At 38.2% G+C, this 24,723-nt stretch overlaps 1 protein-coding gene across 6 annotated transcripts in view; it reads right to left on the bottom strand.

Annotated features, from left to right (window-relative positions):
* Positions 1-2,223: 2,223 nt before the first annotated feature.
* KAT6A (lysine acetyltransferase 6A) overlaps positions 2,224-24,723 on the bottom strand; it is a 101,308-nt gene continuing 78,808 nt past the window's right edge. For 4 of the 6 annotated variants that reach the window (XM_036458621.1, XM_045588850.1, XM_045588849.1 and 1 more), the window contains 7 exons: positions 24,053-24,214; positions 22,640-22,733; positions 20,182-20,413; positions 19,335-19,542; positions 14,639-15,241; positions 11,380-11,701; positions 2,224-7,551 (listed from right to left, as the gene is read on the bottom strand). In XM_036458621.1, the coding sequence (XP_036314514.1) occupies positions 4,886-7,551; positions 11,380-11,701; positions 14,639-15,241; positions 19,335-19,542; positions 20,182-20,413; positions 22,640-22,733; positions 24,053-24,214 (4,287 nt within the window). In that variant the 3' untranslated portion in view covers positions 2,224-4,885. The remainder of the gene's footprint in view (positions 7,552-11,379; positions 11,702-14,638; positions 15,242-19,334; positions 19,543-20,181; positions 20,414-22,639; positions 22,734-24,052; positions 24,215-24,723) is intronic. The other 2 variants (XM_045588851.1, XM_045588853.1) reach the window with 2 other exon arrangements.

Genomic DNA, 24,723 nt, shown 5'->3' with positions numbered 1-24,723 from the left:
AAACATTTAGGCTCCTATCAATATAGCAAGGAAATCTCAATTAAGTCCCATTTGTGGCTGACACTCTGGAAAGAACATCCAAGGGTCTGTGCTGCATTATGTAATCACACCAACATATATAATAAACCCACCCTGCCTCTTAACATGGATTTATTAAGAAATGAACTGGGTTTTGTTTGGGGGATTGTCAGCTTTTGATTGGATGGCCATGCTCAAGAATTCCAGATACTAGTCAACATAAAAAAAAAAAAAAAACCTAAAAAAAAAACACCTTACTCTATATAGTCTCTGAGTTCATTTACAGAAACTGTGTCACTTGAATTTTTAGATTTCTTGAAAGTCACATCAAGGATATAGAGTGCTTTCCTCCCACACACACACTTGTCGTAGTAAGCCTGCTTACTCTTTTCTGCCAACAAGGACGGTTAGTTTTTGTTTCTCTTTTCCAGGTGCCTTCCCATTATCATTATTGACCCATATCTTGTATATTGTGAAAAGACAAGGACAAAAGCCATCACAAGCTGCCCAGGCTGTAATGGAAAACCTCAAACAGTAATTCTCACCTAAAGCGTTAGAAGTGTCGACTTGACAGACACTGGCTATTGGTGAATACATATTGTCACTATGCTACAAAAAAAGCCATGCTCAGAGAGGCCTTATGCTATATAATAAAAGCCTAATATGCAAATTTTCCGTTCAACTGGGTTTCGACCAGGGGGTGGGGCCGGCCAGCCAACCACGGGAAGGGAGGCCCTGGCCAGAGGTGGTGGCAGGCAGCTGAAGGAAGGGAGGTCCTGGCCAGCAGCTGGCAGCTACTAGGCACCCTACCTGTGAACAAATTTTCTGCACTGGGCCTCTAGTAGAAATAGAATTCCTGGAACCTTAGTAACTAAATGCATGGCAAGTCTCAGCAATATATACATTCATCCAGTGTACGACCACTCTTCTCTCACACCTATTCTCTGATGCAAAGGCAATAGAGAAATAAAAGCTCCTTCTCTACTCACATCATGAGTTGGCTACAAATGGAGATAAATTACTCAAATTATATTTTTAATTTAATATATAGTGAGGGTGCTAACACTTCAAATAAATCTATAATATAGTCTTTGGTCACATTATCTCCTTTGTCATCAAAATTGCTGTAGGTTGAATTTACTTATAGCAGGTAGTTTACAAGTAGCAAAGGCAAGAAGCATGTTTTTGAGACACTACACTAATATCGATAATTGCACAGTACCATGACAGTCTTGGGTCCAAATCATGGTTACTTACTAGTAAGCAAGCAAAGACATCAAGGGAAGCAAACCTATTCTGGATGACAACTTTATGACCTAAAACTTTAATGGCATGAGGATTAGAACAAATGTCTGCTATAGATAACTACTCATGTACAGCTCCTAAATTCCTCAGTGTGAAAGGGTAGCAAAGTTTGGAGGCCATTAAAACTTGCAGCCATTTCACCTCTCCACCCTGAGGTTGTCAAAGTTAAATAGAATTTTCGGGAACCTGCCTTTTATTCAAAATTCTAAATGATGAGAGGCAAGTAAAATAACTAATAAAAAAAAACAAACAAGATCTTTAATGTTCAGGACCTTGATTTGTGGCAAATCTTCCTAAATTACATCATGTAAACAGTAATGAGGAAAAACACAACACTGTTTCAGATTTAGGAGGTACTTGTCATTGCAACTGTATTTTTTCTTTTTCTTTTAATCCTCACCCGAGGATATTTTTCCATTGATTTTTAGAGAGTGGGAGAGGGAGACAGAAATTATCGATGAGAGAAACACATTGATTGGCTGCCTCTTGCACGGCTTGGGCCTGGACTAGGGAGGAGTCTGCAAGCAAGGTGCATGTCCTTGACCAGAATCAAACCCAGGACCCTTCGGTCCGCAGGCTGATACTTTATTCATTGACCCAAACCAGTTAGGGCTGTATTTCTCTTTTTAGACTGAACAAATCACAATCCCTTTACAAGGTTTTCAAATGGATTAACCTAAAAAAATCAAGATGAGGTTATAATACTATTTTATTTTTGAAAAGAAAAACCATCTATATTGTTGGCATTAAATACGTATATATTTGAAAACTGGCTTTCAAAGCAAAAGTCATGATCTTATACTTGCTATATAATGAAGAACATGAAAAGGCTGTGTGTTGAAAAAGAATTGGAGTTTGAAATATTTGGAAGGGAGAAAAATTCCACATGCAAGACAGACATCCAAAATGGCTCAACATAATTTATTTTTTTTATGTTAAAATGTACAGAGTTCTTTTGAAAGTACTTGCTAGAAAGGGGGAAAAAGTGATATTACATACAAGGAGAGGAAGGGAGACCAACTGGCCCAGGAGCGCATGACATGGAGAAATACAAAGGCATCTAGGCACCCCTTCCCCTTAGCTTACAAGTCACCATGAACAAAGTACAAAGAGGTTACAAAACAGGAAAAGCAAATATAAACAGACAGGAATAGACTTAGTTAGCTTCATTTGTACATGCGGCTTTTAGAGGCATCTGGAGCTCTATTCACACACTCTAGAGATCTCTTTAAAGAGAATTTTTATCTTTCTTAAAATAGTTTTTAATATTCTACAACAAAGATAAAAAATTTTAAAGATGGAATGAAATGAAAAAGCTCTTATTTTAAAAGGCATCAAAGTCACTAACAAGTGAGTTTTTAAATTTCTTTTTTAGAAGATTACCCAAGTTATTTTGCTAAAAATACATTTTTTTTTAAAACAGAAGTGAAAAAATGACAGGTACCAATATTACTGTGTTGGATAATTTCTTTTATAATATAGAAAAGAACATTTTCTCTACAATAGTTCTAGTCACAAAAAGGCTTGTGGAAAAAGGGAGCTGCCCGATTGAATCTTTTTTTTTTTTTTTTTTAAGAAAGTAACAAAATCAAACACAATCGAAAACCAACAGAAACTGAATTCACGGCCCTCATTGCAACAGCTTCTCCTTCTGCCTTGACCCTCCCCCCTCCTCCCAATATACTTCCCTCCCGACCCACCCCAACCCCGCCCCAACCAGGAAGCAATGATAGAGCTGAAGATAGGGAGAGGGCAGAACAGTGCACTTTCTACATAGATGACTGAGAACTGGAATAGTATATACAGAGAAACTGGGTCCTCCACAGCCTTGTACATGCTCAGAATTGATAGCGCTAGGATGTGGAATTCTGCTTTCTTCTATGTAACACATTTAATTGAGAAAGTCAATTAAATTGTATTAAAAAACAACAAACCTGTGCATTTGAAAAATGTAATGCCTAATTAGTACTTCAAAATTTATCTATATAAAATATACAAATAAGGGAGAGAACTTAATGCTTATAGGTATTTCTTTAAGCAGTACTTCCCCCTTTTGGATATTTGACTGCACATACCAAGTGGTATAATAATTTCCATCTTCTAATGATGGAATACACATATATATTTATATATATAGATTTTTTTACCTATCCCTGGAGCAAGTAACAGGAAGAGAACGGGCAAACTGGCTGCACAAGAGAGAATGGAATTGGGAACATAGGAGCCTGCTAAAACCCTGCTGTCCAGATTTGCCCTGCTATGCTGGTGGTTGGTTTATCTTTCTCCTCTTCAGCCACTCACAGGTGAGCAGCTAGTGCACTCTGATTCACAGGGGATGAACTCAGGATCTCAAAAGACAAATGAAGACCAGAGGTATGTATCATTTAAGTAGCTATAAAACTCACACCATGATCTTCCTTACAACACACATTCTGTCATCTCTTCCAACATAAACAGTATCAAAGGTTTGCCAGGTATTTTCAAATCACCAAAACATTATTCATCAGCACTGGAAGAATGTAAGAGGCTAATCACTAGGAACTGTTGTTTGAGTTTAATCAGAGTCAAAGGCTCAGGAATTAAGACCCTTAGCATCTCAAAGTACATACTAAAAACGAGGTGCGTGGAGCGTGGGCTTTTATGGCTGATTCACCAGGTGGTAAAGGAAGGAGGTCAATTTCCTCTTTTTGATTGTTAATTGACCATCTCTAGTCTCCAAGGCTCAATTAGGATTGCAAACAGCTTTCCTCTGAGATTCTGCTGTTAATTGAGACTTACAGTATTTGTGTGTCTCTGAGTGCTAAGTGGGTATTGTAAAAAAAATTATATTACACTTGATTTAAGAAAGACAAACATTTCAATGAAGTCCATCTAAAAAAAACATTTTGGGGGAAAGGTTTCAAGAGGGGTGTGTGTGTGTGTGTGTGTGTAGGGAGTGGAGGGGATTTTAAAAGGAGAAGCATTTTCCTGCCTCACTTTATTAATAATAATAATAATAATATTAACAATAATAATAAGTTTAAGGAGCTTGGGTTGTTCTCCATGTCCCCGTCCGAGTCTCCCATAAGTGCCTCCTGCTGGAATGAAGTAGGAATTGAAAAGTTGGGTTCAGAGGAAAGGGTCTGGTTAACCCTCGAGATGTATATATAACATTTAAAAAGGACAACACTGGGAGCTGCAAACAGTGAAGGGAAACACACATCTTCAAATAAAATCAAGATAGTTCACTTTTACACAAATTCTGTCCATGTGGTATGTAAAGAAAGTAAGGCTCTTTTTAATTATGAAAAGATTTTTGTGCATGTTTCCCCTATCCCCAAATCCATTTTTAGATGAGTTCTATTGTAAAATGTTCAAGATTATGAAAACCAAAACCCAGAAAATGAACCCCCAAAAAAGAGAAGACCAGGTTTTTTTAAAAATAAAATAAACCAAAGAAAAATTCCTCTAAATCTACAGCAATATTTTAACTGGAAAAAAGGTCCATTTTTCTCTGGTTTGTCAGTATAAAAGGTTCCTTTATTTATATATATTTAAGTTTTTAATTGCAAGTTCATCTTGCTCATCTTCTCATGTAAGGTCCATTGAGTGACTGCTTGGGCACACCAGCAGCATTCATGTAGCTGTGATGGGAGGGGCCAGTGTACATCATGTTTCCATGAGGGTTTGGCTGCATAGGCTGCTGGGTATAGGCCTGGCTCCCCATCATTCCCATCTGCATCTGCATAGGATACTGTGCTGTCTGGTTCATGTAGGCAGGGTTACTATGGTAACTGCTATTCATCATGGGTTGTGTCATTCGATAACTGTTCATGGCATTCAAGGTGTTCATATTCATGGAATTAACATTATAGGTAGGGGTTGGCATCAAATTAACCCCCATGTTCATGCCACGCTGAACGGCCAATGCACGAGGGCCAGCCTGCATGGCAACCGCTGGTGGACTGCGGCCATACAGCTGCTGCTGGTGAGCAGCTGCCGAGGGCAGTGGTGCAGATTTGGAGCGGATGGAGATGTGCCCCTTGACTGGCATTTGCCCTTGCAACCTCTGAGTGTGAGGAATGCCAATGTTGGTAGCAGACATGTTGCACTGTAGCAGAGGGGACGTGAGGTTCATGGTGGTAGATGCCAAGTTTGGGGGTGGCGTCATGGTGGCTTGTGCTTGAGGGGTCCCAGCCAATGGATGAGATGGAGCTAGCTGCGCCAGCCCTGTATTGGACAAAGAAACACTGGTTGCATAGGAAGTCACAGCAGGAGAATGGCTGTAAGGCATGGCATGAGGGTCCATAATGGTGTTAGTCAGCTGCTGTAACTTGGCTAAACTGAAGGTGGCTGATGGTTGAGAGTAGCTGCCGGCACCAAAATCCCCTGGAATCCTCTCGTAGATACTGATGTTCCCAGTGCTTCCAGATTCCGGTATCTCCATGATCATCGGCGCTGGAGTGAAACTGTTATTCATACTACACTGTGACAGGGGCGGCTGCTGTTGAGGTGGCGGTGGGGGTTGAGGCTGCTGGGGCTGAGGTGGTGGTGGCGGTGGCTGCTGCTGCTGCTGCTGCTGCTGCTGCTGGGGTGGTGGAGGCTGAGGTGCTGGTTGCTGTTGCTGCTGCTGTTGCTGCTGCGCCGGTGGCGGTGGCTGCTGGTTACTGGGAGGCCGCTCCACCACACAGCTCTGAGGTGACTTGATGTTGCAGTTGGCAGCAGGCTGGACATTGTTCTGCTGCATCATACTGCAGCTGTTGCCCATGCTTGCCATTTGCTGAGTGACAACACAACTGTTCTGGGTGAGGCTGCTGGAGGACGATAACCCACCATAGGAGCAGCTGCTCTGGGAGTTATTGTTCCCACAGATGCTGCCGCCCATTGTGGAATCATAACTGCTAGGGTTCTCATAGTTTTCCGTGGTGCTCTCAATGCTGCCCAGATCACTGAAGCCACTGTCCACCACCTGCTGAGAGTGGTCTGATACGGAAGGCACATCCATCATGGGGCTGGTCTCCATGTTCTGCATAGAGGGGGCGGACAGGGATCCTTGTTCTGGGCTGATCTGGGTGTAACCACTTTCAAGGGCAGGCACATTGGGACTGCTGACTGAACGGACGGACTGACTGGGATGAGACTGAACAGAAGATATTGGACTATTGTGTTCAGAGGCATGACAGTCTTCAACCATTGACATCTGAGGGTCTTCGTCAGCTTGGGTGTAGCTCTGCAGCGTCTGACAAGCTGCGAGTGTCTCTTCACAGTCCTGGTAGGCACCCTCGTGCTCATTGCTTTCTTCTTGAGTCAGGGACTGTACTGCTTGCACAGTTTCCAGATCCAGTTCACTATGGGGAATTTCATCTTCCTCTTTTAACTCAATTAATTCTTCTTTAGAGTTTGAATCTTCTTCGTGATCATCCTCAGACCCTGGCATATGCTCTGATATCACTGATGTTTCATGGGAAGTCTGTTCTTCTTCAGAATCTGGTTCTGTTTCCTCTTTATCCTTTACATTTCCCCTACTGTTCTGCATATTCGTATCTAAAAAAGCCTCCTGACTACCAGGACCCTCTTTGACATCTTCTCTAATGGGCTGCTCCTCTAGTTCTTTTTTCTTTGTAGATTCTAGATGACCATCATCTTCATCGTCTGCATCATGGTCTTCATTCTGGTTTGTCTCTATAGCCACTTCATCCTCCTCCTCTTGCTCTTGTTCTTCCAGTTCTTGTTGCTCTTCCTCAGACTGCCTCTGCTCTTCTGAGACACGGGGTTTCTCTTCTTCCTCCTCTACCTCAGGTTCTTTCATTTCCATCTCGGGACTGTTGCTCTCCACTGGAGAAACTGCTCTAACTTCACTGCTGGTTGTATCTTCTTCTTCTCCCTCTTCAACCTCTTCTGCTTCCATGTGCATCTCCTCTTCTTCCTTCCTTTCTTCAGTTAAAGGTAAGTCTTCCTTTGATTCAACGGTTTCTTCATTTTCTTGAATTCTGAGTTTACGTCCAGGTTTTAGAATGGGGACAATGGGCTCAACAATGCGTTCTTGAGTAGAAGACACAGGCATGATTTCCCGATTCAACTTAAACCCTGGCTTACGACCAGGTCTTTTCTTCCAGTGGATTGGTTTTCGGCTTTTGCCTTTGGGCCATCCCTTTTTCTTTTTCATAGGTGTGGATGTATCTGGCTCATGAGGAGAATCCTTCACATCACATTTTCTCAAGACAGGTACTGGCTTTAGGATAGGAGTGTCTGTACAGGAGGATAAAAAAATAAAAACAGGTTATAAGATCTTATGTTTTTTAATGCCTTTTTTCTGAGACCAACAAATACAACAGAAATGATTTCACTAGCCGAAACCGGTTTGGCTCAGTGGATAGAGCGTTGGCTTGGGGACTGAGGGGACCAGGGTTCGATTCCGGTCAAGGGCATGTGCCTTGGTTGCGGGCATATCCCCAGTGGGGGGTGTGCAAGAGGCAGCTGATCGATGACTCTCTCTCATCGATGTTTCTGACTATCTCTCTCCCTTCCTTTCTGTTCAAAATCAATAAATTATATAATAAAAAAAAATTTTTAAAAAAAGAAAAAAAGAAATGATTTCACTAATCACCACAAACTTGATTATCTTCATTGTCAAGAATCTAAAGAAGAAGCCTAATTAATGACATCTTCTAAAGTTATAAGGTAAGTTGGCAGAACAGTGAAAGAATGCTAGTCAACATTCTGTTACCATCCACTAGCTAAAATCAGTTCTAACTGTATAGTTTGGGAAAGTTCCTCTAATTCAGTTTTATCATTTATAAAATAGAGATGAGTTTTATAAAGGTGCAAATACTAAGTAGTTATTACAACTACTTTAGACAAATTATCTTTATTATGTAAGTTATAAATCAGCTCATATCTTCATGTTTTGTGTGTGTGTGTGTGTGTTTTTTTGTGGGTTTTTTTTTTTGTTTTGTTTTGTTTTTTGTAATCCTCACCTGAGGACATGTTTCATTGATTTTAGAGTGGGAGAGAGTGGGAGAGGAAGAGAAAGGAAAAGAGAGGGAGGAGGACAGAGAGAGAAGGGGAGAAAGGGAGAAAAATCAATCAGTTGCCTCCTGCATGCACCATGACCCACAACCTAGGTATTTGCCCTGACCAGGAATTGAACCTGAAACTCATTGGTATATGGGACAACACTACAACTATTGAGACACAGAGCCAGGGCTTTTTTTCTGACTGAAATTTACACTGAGTAGCCAAATTATGATGATCTCTAAATGCATAATAATCTGGCCACTCAATATATATCCTATATAGTAAAAGGCTAACATGCAAATTGTCCCCTCTACCAGGAGTTCAACCAGCAGGCAGGCTGGCCAACTGCCCATGTACAAATTCATGCACCGGGCCTCTAACACACACACACACACACACACACACACACGCACACACACACACACTCTCTCTCTCTCTCTCTCTCTCTCTCTCTCTCTCTGAGTGGCCAGATTATTATGCATTCAGAGATCATAATAATCTGGCCACTCAACGTATATTCTCTAATTATCTTATTTTCCACAAAAATCATTACTTCAGTTAATTTCATGAGCCATGATTGAGCAATTTTACAAAATAAATGTTGTGTTTGAATGGGAATAGCTGCAAAGCATTTAGTCTTAGACAAATACTGATGTAAGAAAAATCTGAAGACCAAAAACAATGGTTTATTAAAAATAAAATTTATTTTAGCATTAATTTGTTCCTTTTAAAAAATTGTAGCAAAATATTCATAGCGTATAAAAGTCCCCATCTTAACATTTTTGATGTGGCATTAAGTACATTTCCATTTCCATTTATTTATTTAATCCTCACCTGAGGATATTTTTCCATTGATTTTTAGAGAGAGTACATAGGGGAGAGAGAGACACACTGATGCAAAAGAGACACACTGATTGATTGCCTTGAGCCGGCAACCAGAATCAAACCTGAGTCCCTGCCATGTGCAGATCAATGCTCTATCCACTGAGCAAAACCAGCTAGGGCACATTTCCCATTAATTTTTAAAAGGAAGAAAACCAAGGCAAGAACATGATTTGCAGGGGAAAGCTAAAAAGGTATAGTTAGCAAAAATAATTTGAAAACAAAGAAAATTTGTCCAACTCAACAGAAACTTCAAAGATACTATTTTAGTTTTTAATGATACAAGTTATAATTTTATCAATGTGCCAAATTTTTAAAATAAATTTTTAGTTTCCTACTTATTATATATTTCAAAATATAACAAAACTCTGGAAAAATCATTACCAAAACAATCAGTCATCTTGTCACTTTATTAAAAGTATTTATGTAGTTTTGGTTGGTGACTCAGTGGGTAGAGCTTGGGCCTGTGGACTGAAGAGTCCCGGATTCGATTCTGGCCAAGGGCACATGCCAGGGTTGCAGGCTTGTTCCCCTGTAGGGGGCGTGCTGGAGGCAGCCCATCAATGATTCTCTCTCATCATTGATGTTTCTCTCTCTCTCCTTCTCCTTTCCTCTCTGAAATCAATAAAACTGTTTTAAAAAAAGGAAGTTGTCACCTTTTAAAAAAAAGTATTGTATAAATATATGAGCAGGGAGAAAATGGAAGTTATCCACTAGATTTGAAACTGAGTGAATTTATGTGAGGGATTGTGCTGGGGGAGGGGGGGGGGAGAGACAAGGAAACATATGTAAAACTTTCAACAATAAAGAATTTAAATTAAAAAAAAAAAAAAAAAAAAAGGTATTCTGCCGAGACTGGTTTGGCTCTGCGGACTGAAAGGTCCCAGGTTCTATTCTGGTCAGGGGCAAGTACATTGGTTGTGGGCACATCCCCAGTAGGGGTGTGCAAGAGGCAGTTGGTCGACGTTTCTAGCTCTCTATCTCTCTCCCTTCCTCTCTGTAAAAAAATCAATATATTAAAAAACAAAACAAAACAAAAAAACGAATTCTTTTCAGAAAAGGAGAGCATTAAAAAAAGGAAAAAAAAGAAATTAAGTGGACTTATATTTTTTAAAAATAAAAAGCTCAACTAGTTAATCCATAAAAGCTATACGTTTATACCTATGTTCAACTTAGATCCCTTTAAATTCAAAAAGCTCAGTTTAACCCTATGCAAAGCAAACACTGTAGATATAGGCAGCACGATGGCTCTGGCAAAAATTGAGGCAAGGATACAAATGACTAGTGTGTGACCCAACTCATGTACGAGCTAATTTCTTCATTTCTAAAGAGCAGTGTTTCCCAAAGTGTGGCACATGTACCCCCAGGGGTACGGGAAGAGTTAGGTGGGGGTACGCGTTGCACCGGAGTTTGGTGGGGATATGCACTGCACCGTGCTTAGCTGTGCCTAATTCTATGTTCTCATGAGTACGAGGGGTACTCAGCGTTACGAAAATTATAGAAGGGGCACACATATGTCAAAAGTTTGGGAAACACTGCTAAAGAGGAAATAATAACAAGGGTGCTTTAAAAGTAAATCATTGAATATTTAGCTATACCATATTTTAAAGTATTGTTACCACTTTAATTAAAAATGTACTACTAACTGAGTAAGACACCTAAAGACATGATTCAGGAAGGATTCCTGAACAGATCTGAAGCAAGTCCAATTTACTTGAATCTGATCTTATTTAAGAAGCATCTTCTTAGCATTTGTTAACGATTTATTGAGTACCTATAGTAAGCACTCAGTACACTGCAGTAAGTGAAACAGATTAAATATAAAGAGAGAATGTTCTAGTAAAGAGTTATTACTAAAATATCTTCCTGACACTAAGTCTAGTCCACCTATTAACTAAAGTTTCAGATAATGGACAAAAAAAAGGATTCTTTTTCTGCCGAAACAGCAATAGGTTCCAGGTTGAAGGGGAAATTAGAAAAAAAGAACTTTAAAAGGACAGAGGGCTAAAAGAGGGTGAATACACTTGATACAACTTTTTAGAGATTACCAAATCATCCTTTAGTTACTAAGTACGCTGTGTTTGTGTTTCAGCCTTTTTATTGAAGGGTTTACAGATATCACTACTGTATCTCTAAAGACAATAAAAATACAATAAGCAAAAGGTCTGTAAAACATACCATCGGCATCATCTGACTCTTCGTCATCGTCGTCATCATCTTCATCTTTCGACTTCCTCTTAGAAGAGGATCGACACCTGAGAACACTCTGTGAGGGCAACCGATGGAAGTATCCTCTAGAGAATAGTTCATTTTCATCCTCTTCCTCTTCTTCTTCATCAATCTCAAAGGTGGGTTCCAATCTTGGCATCGGCCTCTCAGAGTCAGAGTCTTCAAAAGGTTCATCTAAAACTTCTGTAGTCTCAGAAATAGTTTCTGTGACCACACTGCTATTGTGGTGTTTGCGCTTTCGGACTCTCCTCCTTCGGTGAAGAATTGGTTTCTATTTAAAAGAGAAATAATTTTATTAACAGTAATGAACACTATCATTTCTACTAATAATATGATTAATATTTTTAAACCTAATAGAATTAGCACACATAAAATGAGAATGCTATTTACCAAAATATATTTAAAATAAAAAAAAATTTTATTGATAGAGAGGAAAGGAGAGGGAAAGAGAGAAACATGAATGTGAGAGTGAAACACCAATCAGCTGCTTCCTGTATGTCCCCTTCCAGGGATGGAGCTTGCAACCTGGGCATGTGCCCTGACTGGGAATTGAACCACCAACCTTTTGGTGCATGGGACAACCCCCAACCAACTGAGCTACACCAGCCTGAGCTCAAAATAGATTTTAAATATTATTTCAAAATACCTTAGTAAGATACTATACATAATGTATCATAGATACAAAGATGTTGGATAACTGAATACAGCTTTGTAAAAGAATAGGCAGGCAGGCCCCAAAGGACAGATATTGTAATTTCCTTATTAAGAGTGACTTATACACTCTAGGGCGATGTCTATTTCATTACTAAAATGACATATTGGTTAGTCCCTCAACATCTCTTTTCCTCAAGAGAAAAAAAAAAAAGGAATAAACACTTTCTGTTTGTCTCATAGCTCTACTATTAAGGTCAGCAGAACTATCAGGAGAACCATTTCATGCATTATCCATGGAGTTTATTGGAATGCAGAAATGTGGAGCTGATAGGTATTTACTTGATGTTAGTGAAGCATTTCAAAAGTAATAAAATATATCTGTTATTGGAATTTGGTACGTTAGGCACAATTTTGCACACAATAGCACAAAATAAAAATAATGCATCTAAGCCAATGACCTAAGCCAATTCCCTCATTCTACAGAGGCGAGAAAGGTGACAGGACTTAAGGTCACATATGCAGTCAGTATAGAAATGGTTGTAAAACACAAGCTATGACTCTCAGTCACGTGAATTTCTTCAAGAACTTCAAAAGTACTTTGTACATGATCTCACTGCCTATTATAATATTCCTTTTTTACACAAATAGCCCAGTTTTATTTTATAAAATGGCAAAGATATATTCTTCTATAATGAATAGAATTAGTCAAGAGTTCACTTTTTCTCCACTTCAAATTTACTAATCCCTTTAGTTAAGAATATAATTTCCAAACTAAGTTAAACATGACCTTGCTCTTTAGAGAAATAATTGACTGGAGCATGAAATATACAAGTTGAACCTGAAACATCTTTTAGTACAAAAAGTAAGGAAGTACTCAAAACAAAACAAACAAAAACCTTCGCAAAGATGAAGGCATGTATGTTAAAAGAACACAGGAATAAAATGAAAAGAGTTCCCAATATCCAAAGCTAGAAGAATTTGAGCAACAAAATAAGGTAGTAATGTTAGATTATAACTCAAAGTATAAAGTAAATATCTATGAGTCCAAAGCGATATCAATGTATAAACAAATAAATAAATTTGAAGAATGGATAAATATCCCAAGCAGGATTCTAAATAAACACAGGTATTCTGCTTTTAAGGAGTAGAGTATTACTCCCCATACCTCAGGTGTGGGTTGTAGACAGAGATTTCCTCCAAAGACTACAGAAAAAGGAAAAAAGGAATACCTTTACAGTGGAAAAACCTGACAAACACAAGCTCAAGCCAGGTTATGGAGGTTAACAACAGTGGAAAGTCATATTGATAGTAAGTACCTTTGTACATATACTGATAGTAATACTCTTTATATGATGTGATGAGAATGGCCCTTTACCACTTTACCTCTGTGGTCTTCTTAAAAATACATTACCCCGTTCTAATATCATGAGGAACATTCTCAAAACTTTCAAGGTCACCAAAAACAAAGAGTCTGAGAAACTATTATAACCAAGAAGGGCCTATGAAGACATAACTACTAAATGTAATGCAATATGCTGGATGGGATCCTGGAATAGAAAAGGGACATTTGGGGGAACTGAGGAAATCTGAATAAAATATGTACTCTAGTTAATAATATACAATATAAATTAATTGGCTCACTATTTGTGACAAATGTACCATATCAACCCGAGAAGTTAATAATAGGGGAAACTGTATGTGGGAAATACAGAAACTCTCTGTACTTTCTTTGCAATAATTCTATAAATCTAAAACGGTTCTAAAATGAAGAGCTTTTTAAAAAAATAAATAAATAGCCCTATCTTTTGTTTTTTAAGGGTCTGCCAAAGAAAGGAATTATTTCATTGCTTTGTATGAAAGCTGTCATCTCACTACTACAGGATGTCTCATCCAGAGAACTGACATACTTAAGGCTGGCTGGCTTGTGACAATGCTTCAAGATGACTCCATAGCCTGGAGTATTTCTGGTATACAGTTTAACAAAAGTCACCATCATCATCACAAAGCATTTTTTAACAAACTGGCTCTCATTCAAAATTTGCACAATGATGAAATATATAGCTTAGGAAATATTTTTAAAACGAGGTTAAGACAAACTACTGGCAGAGTGAAGGGGAAAGAAGGGAGGTGAGAGTACAGGGAAAATAGTACCACTGGAGATAAGATGAATGGCTTCGCTCTGAGCATCCCAATATACATCCACTTTCCATGAACTATGCAATTCTTCCCTCTCCTTTTCTAATAATTATTTCTAAACTATACACATTTTTAAAATATTTTTTAAATCCCCGTTCTTATTTAAATATCAAACAGCAAGCTGAAAAATAGTCTATCAACCCTTACATAAGCTTATGACTTCTAAGCTAATTACCATGAATCATAGAAGTCACATGCACATTTCAAATAGTCACAGGAAACAATATACTGAGGCTTGGAGTTTAAAAAATAACCCACTAAGAACTTCTATATTTACTCTTTTAGAACTCTAGAAGAGAACAACTGTATACAATAAATTGCAACTGGAAGAAGGAAAGACATCAAAGAATCGCTTTACCTTTCGCTTCAGTGTGGGCTTTGTAAGAATCGGTGGAGAGCTGGAGCGAGGACTTTCCGGCTCCTCTTCCTCCTCACTGCTCTCACTGAAGCCCTTGAGGAGAGCCTTGTCACCATCACTATAGCGACGGGGCAGTCTATCATTGCCTTCCTGTAACCTACACTTCAGAGCCTCAGGGCTTTTCTTCAGATGTCCTCGCCACAGCTCAATCCCTTCACTTAGTCTTCTTTTGGGAATGTCTGGCTTCCCATCCTGGCTTGGCTGCTCCTGAGAGGGTACCAACCGTTCCTCACTTTCAGTGTATTGTCCTTGGGAGGTTTCTGATTTTTCCTCGCATTCTCCGTATTGTTCCTGAGGAGCTGACGACTCTTCCAAGAGCAGTTTAGAATCTTTATCACCAAAACGTTCCTGGTTTTTTTTGTTCTTCCTCCCACAGCGGCCTCTCCGAGATGGCTGATTATTTGCAGGAAGACTATCCCGGGGAAGAACTTGTCTGTTTAAACGTGTAGAAATGGTTGGTGCCAAAACTTCTGGTTTCTTTTCACTTTCTATTGAAGAATAAGAATCTTGTTCTTTGTTCTCCTGAGATGCAGACTTTCCCACCTGATTTTAGAAAATAAAACCATGCTGGTTAATTTTTCAATCTTATCTGGTACTATATCCTATTCAGATCTTTTAAATACTAAGATAAAAAAATAGAGCTTAAAAAATTTATTATTTAATAGCTAACATGAATATTTCTTATGTGTCAGACACTTTTAAATGCTTTAAAAAGGTATTTAAATTTCAAAATAATTGTATAAAGTATAATTACATGCCCATCTTATAGGTAACTGGGTTACAAAAAGTTTAAGTAAGTTGAAGAAGTTGGGATATAAACCCAGGCAGTCTGACCCAAGAGCTGGTACTCTGAGACACTATGAAATACTATTGGGTCTAGTAATATTTAATGTCGTTTTTCAACATTCGTTTAAAATCTTGCTTGGCGTTGACTTGTATTGACATAACCTTCAAACACGTGGTATCTACAGAACGTGTGAAGTGCAATTAACAAGTTTTGTTTGAAAAAGTTTGTGTTTGGTTTGGTTTTTGTTGCAAAACTAGGGCTAAGAAGATGGCGGATGAAGAGCATATTCGGAACTGCATGCTTTACGAGTTCCAATTAGGAAGAAAAGCAAGTGAGGCTGCAAAAAACATCTGTAGTGCTCTTGGTCAAGATGCAGTTAGCGCCAGAAAATGCCAGCTTTGGTTTGAGAAATTTCGCGAGGGAAATTTTTCGTTAGATGACAAGAGTGGTCAAGGCCGTGTGTCCAATTTTGATCAAGAAGCTCTTCAAGCTCTTTTGGTGCAAAATCCTCAAATTACCCAACAAGAGCTTGCGACAACTTTAAATTGTCCACAAAAAACAATTTCCAATCAATTGCGTGCACTTGGCAAAGTCCAAAAGTTTGGAAAATGGGTTCCTCATGAGTTGACCGACAACAACCGTAATCAAAGAGTCACAATTTGCAGTTCGCTCCTCTCGTCAAAACCGTTTGCCGTTTTTAGAGCAAATTGTTACCGGAGATGAAGAATGGGTGCTGTATGTTAATTTGAAGAGGCGGCCTCAATGGTTGGACAAAAATGAGGCTCCGCAGCACACGCCAAAACCTGACTTGCACGCGAAAAAAGTGATGTTGTGTGTTTGGTGGAATTTTAAAGGAATTCTTCATCATGAACTTTTACCATCTAACCAAACCATTACAAGTGCAGTGTATAGTGCCCAATTGGAAAGGTTAGCCCAAGCTTTAAGAGAAAAAGAACCCGCGCTGATTAATCGGAAGGGCGTAATTCTTCACCACGATAACGCACGACAGCATACTGCAAGAATCACTGCTGAAAAACTGCGCCAGTTGGAATGGGAAGTTCTCCCTCAACCTGCATATTCTCCTGATATTGCCCCTTCTGATTACCATTTGTTTCATTCTTTGCAAAGCTTTCTTCTTGGAAAAAAATTTAATAATGAAGAATGCCTCAAAAATGCATTGACCGAATTTTTTGCATCAAAATCACAAGAATTTTACAACAGAGGGATTAAAATGCTTCCTGAGCATTGGGCACAAGTAGTAGAAAACAACGGCAACTATATTGTTGATTAAATTTTGTTGTATTGTTTAAATAAATTCGATTTAAAAAAGTATTAGAAAACGACATTAATTATTACTAGACCTAATATCTTCAATAAACAAAATGAATACTATTATTCTTATAAACTTTAAGTGAGATAGTTTCTGAAACTTCTCAGAAATAAAAACTTATAAACAGAGAGGAGATGGGATCTGAAATATGAGCAAGAAAAAGGGTGTTAGAAAAAAATGAAAAAAAAATTGTCAATAATCATTTTGATTTATTTTTATTCTGAATATATAATTTAATTTTAAATATTAAATTACATTGAACAGCGGCAAGAATTTGTTTACATTATCAAAGGAGGGCATAGATTTTTTTAAAAGGATGAAAGAATTTTTTTTTTTTTTAAAAGATGCATGCCCTAACCGGTTTGGCTCAGTGGATAAAGCATCGGCCTGTGGACTGAAGGGTTCCAGGTTTGATTCCTAGTCAAGGGCATGTACCTTGGTTGTGGGCACATCTCGAGTGGGGGGCGTGCAGGAGGCAGCTGATCAATGTTTCTCTCATTGATGTTTTTAACTCTCTATCCCTCTCTCTTTCTCTTGGTAAAAAAAAAAAAAAAAAAAAAAAAAAAAATCAATAAAATATATATATTTTTTAAAAAGATATACATCACATGAAGAAAAATATTGAAATATATATAGTTTCTCCTTTTAAAGGCTGTAACTCTTTAATGGTTTTAACCTTTTAATAGCTAAAGATATCTGTGTACCTACTAAACTATTTAGTGCTCTCTTAGAAAACATACACATTTACATTATTCCATAATGTTTTATCTTAAGGAAAATGTACTTTCTTTTCATTTTTAACAAGTCAGATTTAATTTCAATTCTGATTCCTCAATTACTATATATAGCTTAAAATTTAGCTGCTTAACACTCTGATAATATCCTATATAATAAAAGAGTAACATGCAAATTAACCATCAATCCGCTACAGCACAAGCCATGCCCACCAACCAATCAGGAGCGAATACGCAAATAAACCTAACCAAGATGCCTAAGGCCACAGAGGGCAGGAGGGAGGCTTGGGTTTCCCTGGCAATGGAGGAAGCCAAGCTTTCCATCTGCCCTTGCCGGCCTAGGCCTCCACTCAAGGCTACAAAGTTTCAATGATAGGAGAAACATAAATCCAAACAGAAATGGTGACAACCAGGGAGCTGAAAAGAGCAGGAGGCTAGGGTTGCCCCTGGCGATGGAGAAAGCCAAGCTTTCTGCACACCCTGGCTGGCCCAGGCCTCCGCTTAAGGCTACAATGTTTCAATTATAAAAGATACATAAACCCCAATAGAAATGCTGCTGCCACCACAGAGCAAACAGGAGGATTGCCTCCGCTCTAGGCTACAAAGTTTCAATTGTAGAAGATAAATAAACCCCAGATACCAGGGCCTCCGCTTGGGTTTCCAGGGGGTGTGGTCGGCCTACAAACCACCACAGGTCCCTCCCCCAGGCCGCCCCACACCCCAAGGGAACCCCCACCCTGATCCAGGGCAAACCAGCTGGCCTCCACCTATTCATCTAATAAAAGAGTAATATACAGATTTACCATCACTCCAAGACACAAGATGGCTGTCCCCATGTGGTCAAGGATCCTGCCCTCATGTGGACACAAGATGGTCACCACAAGATGGCCAGAGAGGAGGGCAGTTGGGGGTGATCAAGCCTGCAGGGGAGGGTAGTTAGGGGTGACCAAGCCAGCAAAGAAGGGAAGTTGAGGGCGACTGGGCCTGAAGGGAAGAGTAGTTAGGAGGGACCCAGGCCTGCAGGGGAGAGTAGTTGGGGGTGACCAGGCCTGCAGGAGAGGGCAGTTAGGGGCAAACAGGCTGGCAGGGGAGCTGGCAGGCATCAATCAGACTGTCAGAGGAGTGGTTAGGGGGTGATCAGGCTGGCAGGCAGAAGCGATTAGAGGCAATCAGGAAGGCAGACAGGCAAGAAGTTGGAAGCCAGCAGTCCTGGACTGTGAGAGGGGTTTCTGACTGCCTGGGCCTAAATGGGCAGTCGGACATCCCTCGAGGGGTCCCAGATTGGAGAGGGTGCAGGCTGGGCTGAGGGACACTTCCCCTCCCCCACACATGAATTTTGTGCACCAGGCCTCTAGTTTAGTCATAAGTAACACAACAAATTTGAAGGTCTCCCAGTAATCCAAGGCTTAAAAATACAAATAAGTATATAAAACCCAGGTTTGTTTTGGGTTTTTTTTTTATTTTATTTCAGGGGGGGGGGGGGGGAGACGGGGGGAGAAAGAGAAACATCAATGATGAGAGAGAATCACAGATTGGCTGCCTCTCACCTCTCCCAACCCCTCACCAGGGATCAAGCCTACAACCTAGGCATGTGCCCTGACCAGGAATTGAACCACGACCTCGTGATTCATGGGTTGAGTTCAACAACTGAATTAAAATAAACTGAAATTCTAATGTGAATTTACTATACTGGTTTACTTAATTTATTTATATATATCACAGATGATCATGAAAACCAAAGTATATCCTTCTGTCACAAAAAATAAAGACCACTCATGTCCTTACATTTGTCTCTAATTCTCTTTCCTGGCACTGCAGCTCTTCACATTCTCCTTCCTCAGCCTCCTCTTCTTCCTCCTCTGAGACAACAGAATTGGAGACTATGACAGGAGTCCAGCGCAAGCATTCTGGATCTACATCTACAGGTCGCAAATTCAGCTGAAGCTTTGTCATGTGATCCTGAATAAGTTTTTCCCGGCGGATAATTACAAATCTGAAACCAAAAAAAAGTTTATAGCAATCAACAATGTATAAGGAGTTCCTAACAATGAATACAGAACTATAACGCCCAGAAAACCCTGGAGATGATGATAAATGCTTAAAAAAAAAAAAAGCCTGGGAAGCTGAAATACAGAAATATGCCATCACATGAGATACCTATAAAATATGAAGTTAGATAAATACTTAACACTCAACAACAATGGATGAAATTATTTTAACCATTTATTAGCTCATACTCCCCACCTCAGAATTCCTGATACTTTCCTGAACTTTACCTCCTCCATATTTCTAGCTCAAACGCCTACTTTCTAGATAAAGATGAACTCTTTCCTTTTATCTATATTTCATTTTGTACCATGTTATATGGAAATAAATCATAGGTATAATTTATGTGAAATTGTTTCTAGGCTTGAAAAAACTCCGGATACTAGAAAATAACATTCAAACATTAGGAGGAAGGTCAAAAATAGTTTAGAAAAATAAGATTAGTAGTATCAAATATCATAGAAAGGAAAATAATGTATGAGGATCACCAAATGTATGATTTATATTAGTTATGTTCTTCCATCAATAATTTGGCTGCCTCCACCTAATTATCCTTCAAAGATATACAAAAGTATGTAATACTCACTGGTCACTACGGAAGTCCAGCATTCTTAGGTGGTGGAGTGTGGAAGTTATGTCTTGAGGACAAATTCCAGTCAACTTACTTAACTTCTTAATGCTGATTTGCTTGTCATTTTGGTGATAAAGGCACTCCAATATTACACTTTTCCAATAAGCCATGTAGGAAAGACGACCTAGATCGGATAATGGTTTCTCTGGAGACCCTGCTTGGCCTTCGCGCTTTGATAACAAATAACCTAAAGAAACCCCCAAATTACAAGTATGTCAGAGAGCCTAAATTAGGCTAATTCACCAACATAACAATACCCTCTACCAAAACCAATCTAAGTATTGTAAGCAGTAATAATTACAAAAGCAAATTCCTTCAAGAAAAATCATAAAGTTGCAAAATTACTTGAAAATCAATTTGCAGGAAGATTACATAATTGTCTACAATGAACATTAGGCTAGTATCATTTGGTCTATAATTAACATAAACACCGTTATAATACTCAAACTGTTACAAATCAGTACTTCATATTGATGGGCTGCATTAGTAAGTTTAAGGCAATTTTTTTATTTAACGTACTAAAGAAAACCACCCTTGCAATGTTTTTCTTGGACCACTAGATGGCAAGAGCTATATCTGAATTAAATAATACAAAAGAATGCCAGTGTTTATGTAATCCTATCTATTACAATAAGATTGTGGTTCTTTGAGAGGGAATTAGCTGACAATTTCTCACTTCAACCAAAGCTCTCCTCACAATTACCTATCACCCTGATTTTTGGTAAGCAGGAATGAGGGTGTCACTGTGAATGTATAATGGTATTACTTTGTCCTCTTGTCTGGTGCATGACTCTCAAGAACAGGAAAAAGAAGGCATAAATTATAAAAGAATGTGTCAAAAATGGAGATGCCAGAAGAAATGTTTTTTGTCATTAAACATAAAATCTGTATAAGAATGGTAATATGGGAAAATATATTACATTACAAAAAAAATAATTGAAGACACTGTAATCATAGATTGCATATCTAAAAAAAAAAAAAAAAAGACTAACAGCATAATATTTCCTCTATGTCACTTAATGACATTATATGATCAGTCATGAGTCCTATTTTCAAAACAATATATTAATATATCAATATTCATTCTCTACTACTAATCCAAAAAGACCAAGGAAATTTACAAAATAACTAATTTTATTTCCAGTAAAATATGGTCATTTATATAGTCTAAGACCAAGGAGAATAAGCTTCATTGGACTATATAAGAATTAACTTCTTGCCAAAACCAGTTTAGCTCAGTGGATAGAGCATCAGCCTGTGGACTTAAAAGGTCCCAGGTTCGATTCTGGTCAAGAGCATGTACCTTGGTTGCAGGCACATCCCCTGTAGGGGGTATGCAGGAGGCAGCTGATCGATGTTTCTCTCTCATGGATGTTTCTAACTCTATCTCTCTCTGTAAAAAATCAATAAAATATATATATATATTTTAAAAGAATTAACTTAACACTGGTGATATAATCATCTGATATTTAGAAGGATTGCATATTGTCAAAATCCTTAGTTTAAACCATTGTTTCTGAATATTTTCAAAATATTTTTAGCAGTATCTGAGAAAATATTCCCTCAAATATCACTATTTTATAATCAATATAAAATTTATTATGAACATACATTTACTTTCTAAGCAAGATTATCAATGTGTAAAACAAAATTCAAGTCCCACAATGATGTTTTTAGAACAATTAGCTTTCAATAATTAACTCAGATTAAATTATTTCCTTATCATTTAATTTTAAGATTTTTAAAGGTGCATCACATATTTTTAACCACTAAGTAGAGAGTCTATAACTAAAAAATGATGCACACATTTTGGGTAACAAAATTAGGGCAGGTGCTGTACTTCTTTATTAATATTAATTTAAGTAGGTAAAAATGTTTAGTATTGCCAAAACCGGTTTGGCTCAATGGATAGAGCGTCGGCTTGGGGACTGAAGGGTCCTGGGTTCGATTCCGGTCAAGGGCATGTACCTTGGTTGCGGGCACATCCCCAGTGGGGGGTGTGCAAGAGGCAGCTGATCGATGACTCTCTCTCTCATCGATGTTTCTAACTTGCTATCTCTCTCCCTTCCTCTCTGTACAAAATCAATAAAATATACATTTTTTTAAAAAATGTTTAGTATTGTTGTGAGTTAGAATTACTACATAAAACTAAGTTCCACTGTAACTTGACAGTTGCAAATTCAAGGAAGTTAATAATAATAATCCTAATATTAGCTATTTAAATATTAGCTATTTAAAAATATTTAATGTCCAACCAAAAGGAAAAAAAAATCATGACTAAGTTTTAAAATTCTATACAACAGTATAATAAGCAATAAATCATCTGCAAATCTTTAAAATATTACACACACACACACACACACTCTCTCACGGTCCATAAGATATTAACAAAAAATTATGTTACAGTACTTACTGAAATCGATGAGAAACCTGCCATATCCCTTACGCTGGTATTGGGGAAGAATCATTATACAGGAAACGTTGTATTTCTGTTGGCAGTGCTTTTCCTGGTGGAGAAAATAGAAGCCAAGTTTAAAACAATAAGCTGATAAGATGAATAATAAAGCTAATTACTAAGAAACAAATACTAATAGTCAAAACCACATCTCTGGTCCTTTGGGAAAAATAATGCACATCAAGAAAAAATACCCCACTGGGAGGAGATAGGATAATGTTAAGTCATCGTCATTACCCACAAAGCAACTATCCCAGAAGAATAAAATTATAAAATAAATGATGCCATCTAACAGCATCTGCCACTCAAAATCAGTAAGTCAATGCCTAAAATGAGCAGAGGAATCTGAGTCCCAATCACTTTGCAAAGCTACAAATTGTGAATCAATATGGCTTGCCAGAAATTATACGATTCGCCATCAACTATTTCAAAGCTTATTTTATTTCCTCCTCTGGGGCTACACAATGCACTCCAACCTCCCTATAAGCTATACCTAAGTTTACAAATAATAGTCCAAAAGTGTTAGTTACAACTATATTCTTACAAATCAGGTAATATAACTTAAATTACATCTAACTACTAAAATAGCCCACTGACAAAATCCTTATAAAGCCAGCTGACCTTCTACTTATTTTATTCCCTTAGATTTTACCTTGGGCTTGCTCAAATAAAGACACCTTTCATGTTGTTTGACTACAAAACAAAACATTTTTCTGCTGAAACTGGTTTGGCTCAATGGATAGAGCGTCAGCTTGGGGACTGAAGGGACCCGGGTTCAATTCCGGTCAAGGGCAAGTACCTTAGTTGTGGGCATATCCCCAGTGGGGGGTGTGCAAGAGGCAGCTGATCAATGACTCTCTCTGATTGATGTTTCTAGCTCTCTATCTCTCTCCCTTCCTCTCTGTACAAAAACAATAAAATATATTTTAAAAAAAAATTTTTTTTCTCCCGACAGAATAAAAGATTAAAGGAGAAAAATATCCTGTAATAAAAATTTCTTCTTACTCTTATTTCTATGCTTAAAATTCAAATTAGGAAGGGAGGATTTAAACAGAGAACTTAAATAAGTAATGACTGTGTTTATTTCTCAAGTTCTATCTATTATCACCATGGGAATAGAAGTCATTTAAAGCTTTTCCTCTTGAGTATTACCAGCAGTTTATGTTTCTAGGAGAGTATATAGTCTGTTGAATGTTACTAGGTACCTTCTAGCACTTGGTATGTTTCTGAATGTTCCTTCTAGTTTCCTTTCTAAAAAGCTAGATGGCACTCAGAAGGTCCTGTACCCTGAGGTATCTCCTAGTAAGAACCAGTAAAGATTATTTCAGATTTACATATGAATTCAAACAGATTTTAAGCTGATATACTTACTTTAGAAAAGTAGCCAACAAGGTGGCAGCCCTTGACATCATTCTGTGTTAGGACATAAAAAAGAAATGGCTCCACATCATAATAGAGTGTTTTGTGGTCAAGAAACAACTTTGCCAAGAGACACAGGTTCTGACAATAAATGGTACTCACATTCCCATCAACCTAGAAGAAGAAAAAAACAGAACAAAATGGTCTTTAGTTCCATAATTCAGGTCAATTACAAGCACCTCTGCCTATCCATAGTCCAGCCTAAGAGAAGCTGTCAGTGATCAGAACACACTGGAACCTGGAAACTATCCCTGGAAACAGCAGGATTATAGTAATACCTGCTGTTTTAAAACAACTGTATTCAACAAAGCATGGATAGATAGATAAGGAGTTGATGGCCATTTTAAAGATAGCACTTTTTGCTTTTAAACAGATTGACTGCAGGAATGCTTCAGATGGCAAGCTGATCTGTTTCCTTTTTTCTTTTTCTTTTTTTTTTACAAGTGTTTAATATAATAGAAGATCTAAATGTAACCACTTCTAAAATACCTATGTAAATAAAACAAGGAATAACTGTAACCTAAACTGTGCCAGCAGCCAGAAGCAATGTAGTCTGGCTGCCATGACCAGATTTATCCCCAAATAAACTACTGAGGGAGACTTAATTAAGCAGGTTCCTTGGC

The sequence above is a fragment of the Pipistrellus kuhlii genome, unplaced genomic scaffold (assembly GCF_014108245.1).
Source record: "Pipistrellus kuhlii isolate mPipKuh1 unplaced genomic scaffold, mPipKuh1.p scaffold_m20_p_3, whole genome shotgun sequence".
NCBI lineage: Eukaryota > Metazoa > Chordata > Mammalia > Chiroptera > Vespertilionidae > Pipistrellus > Pipistrellus kuhlii.
This window is presented reverse-complemented; position numbering and strand designations above follow the sequence as displayed.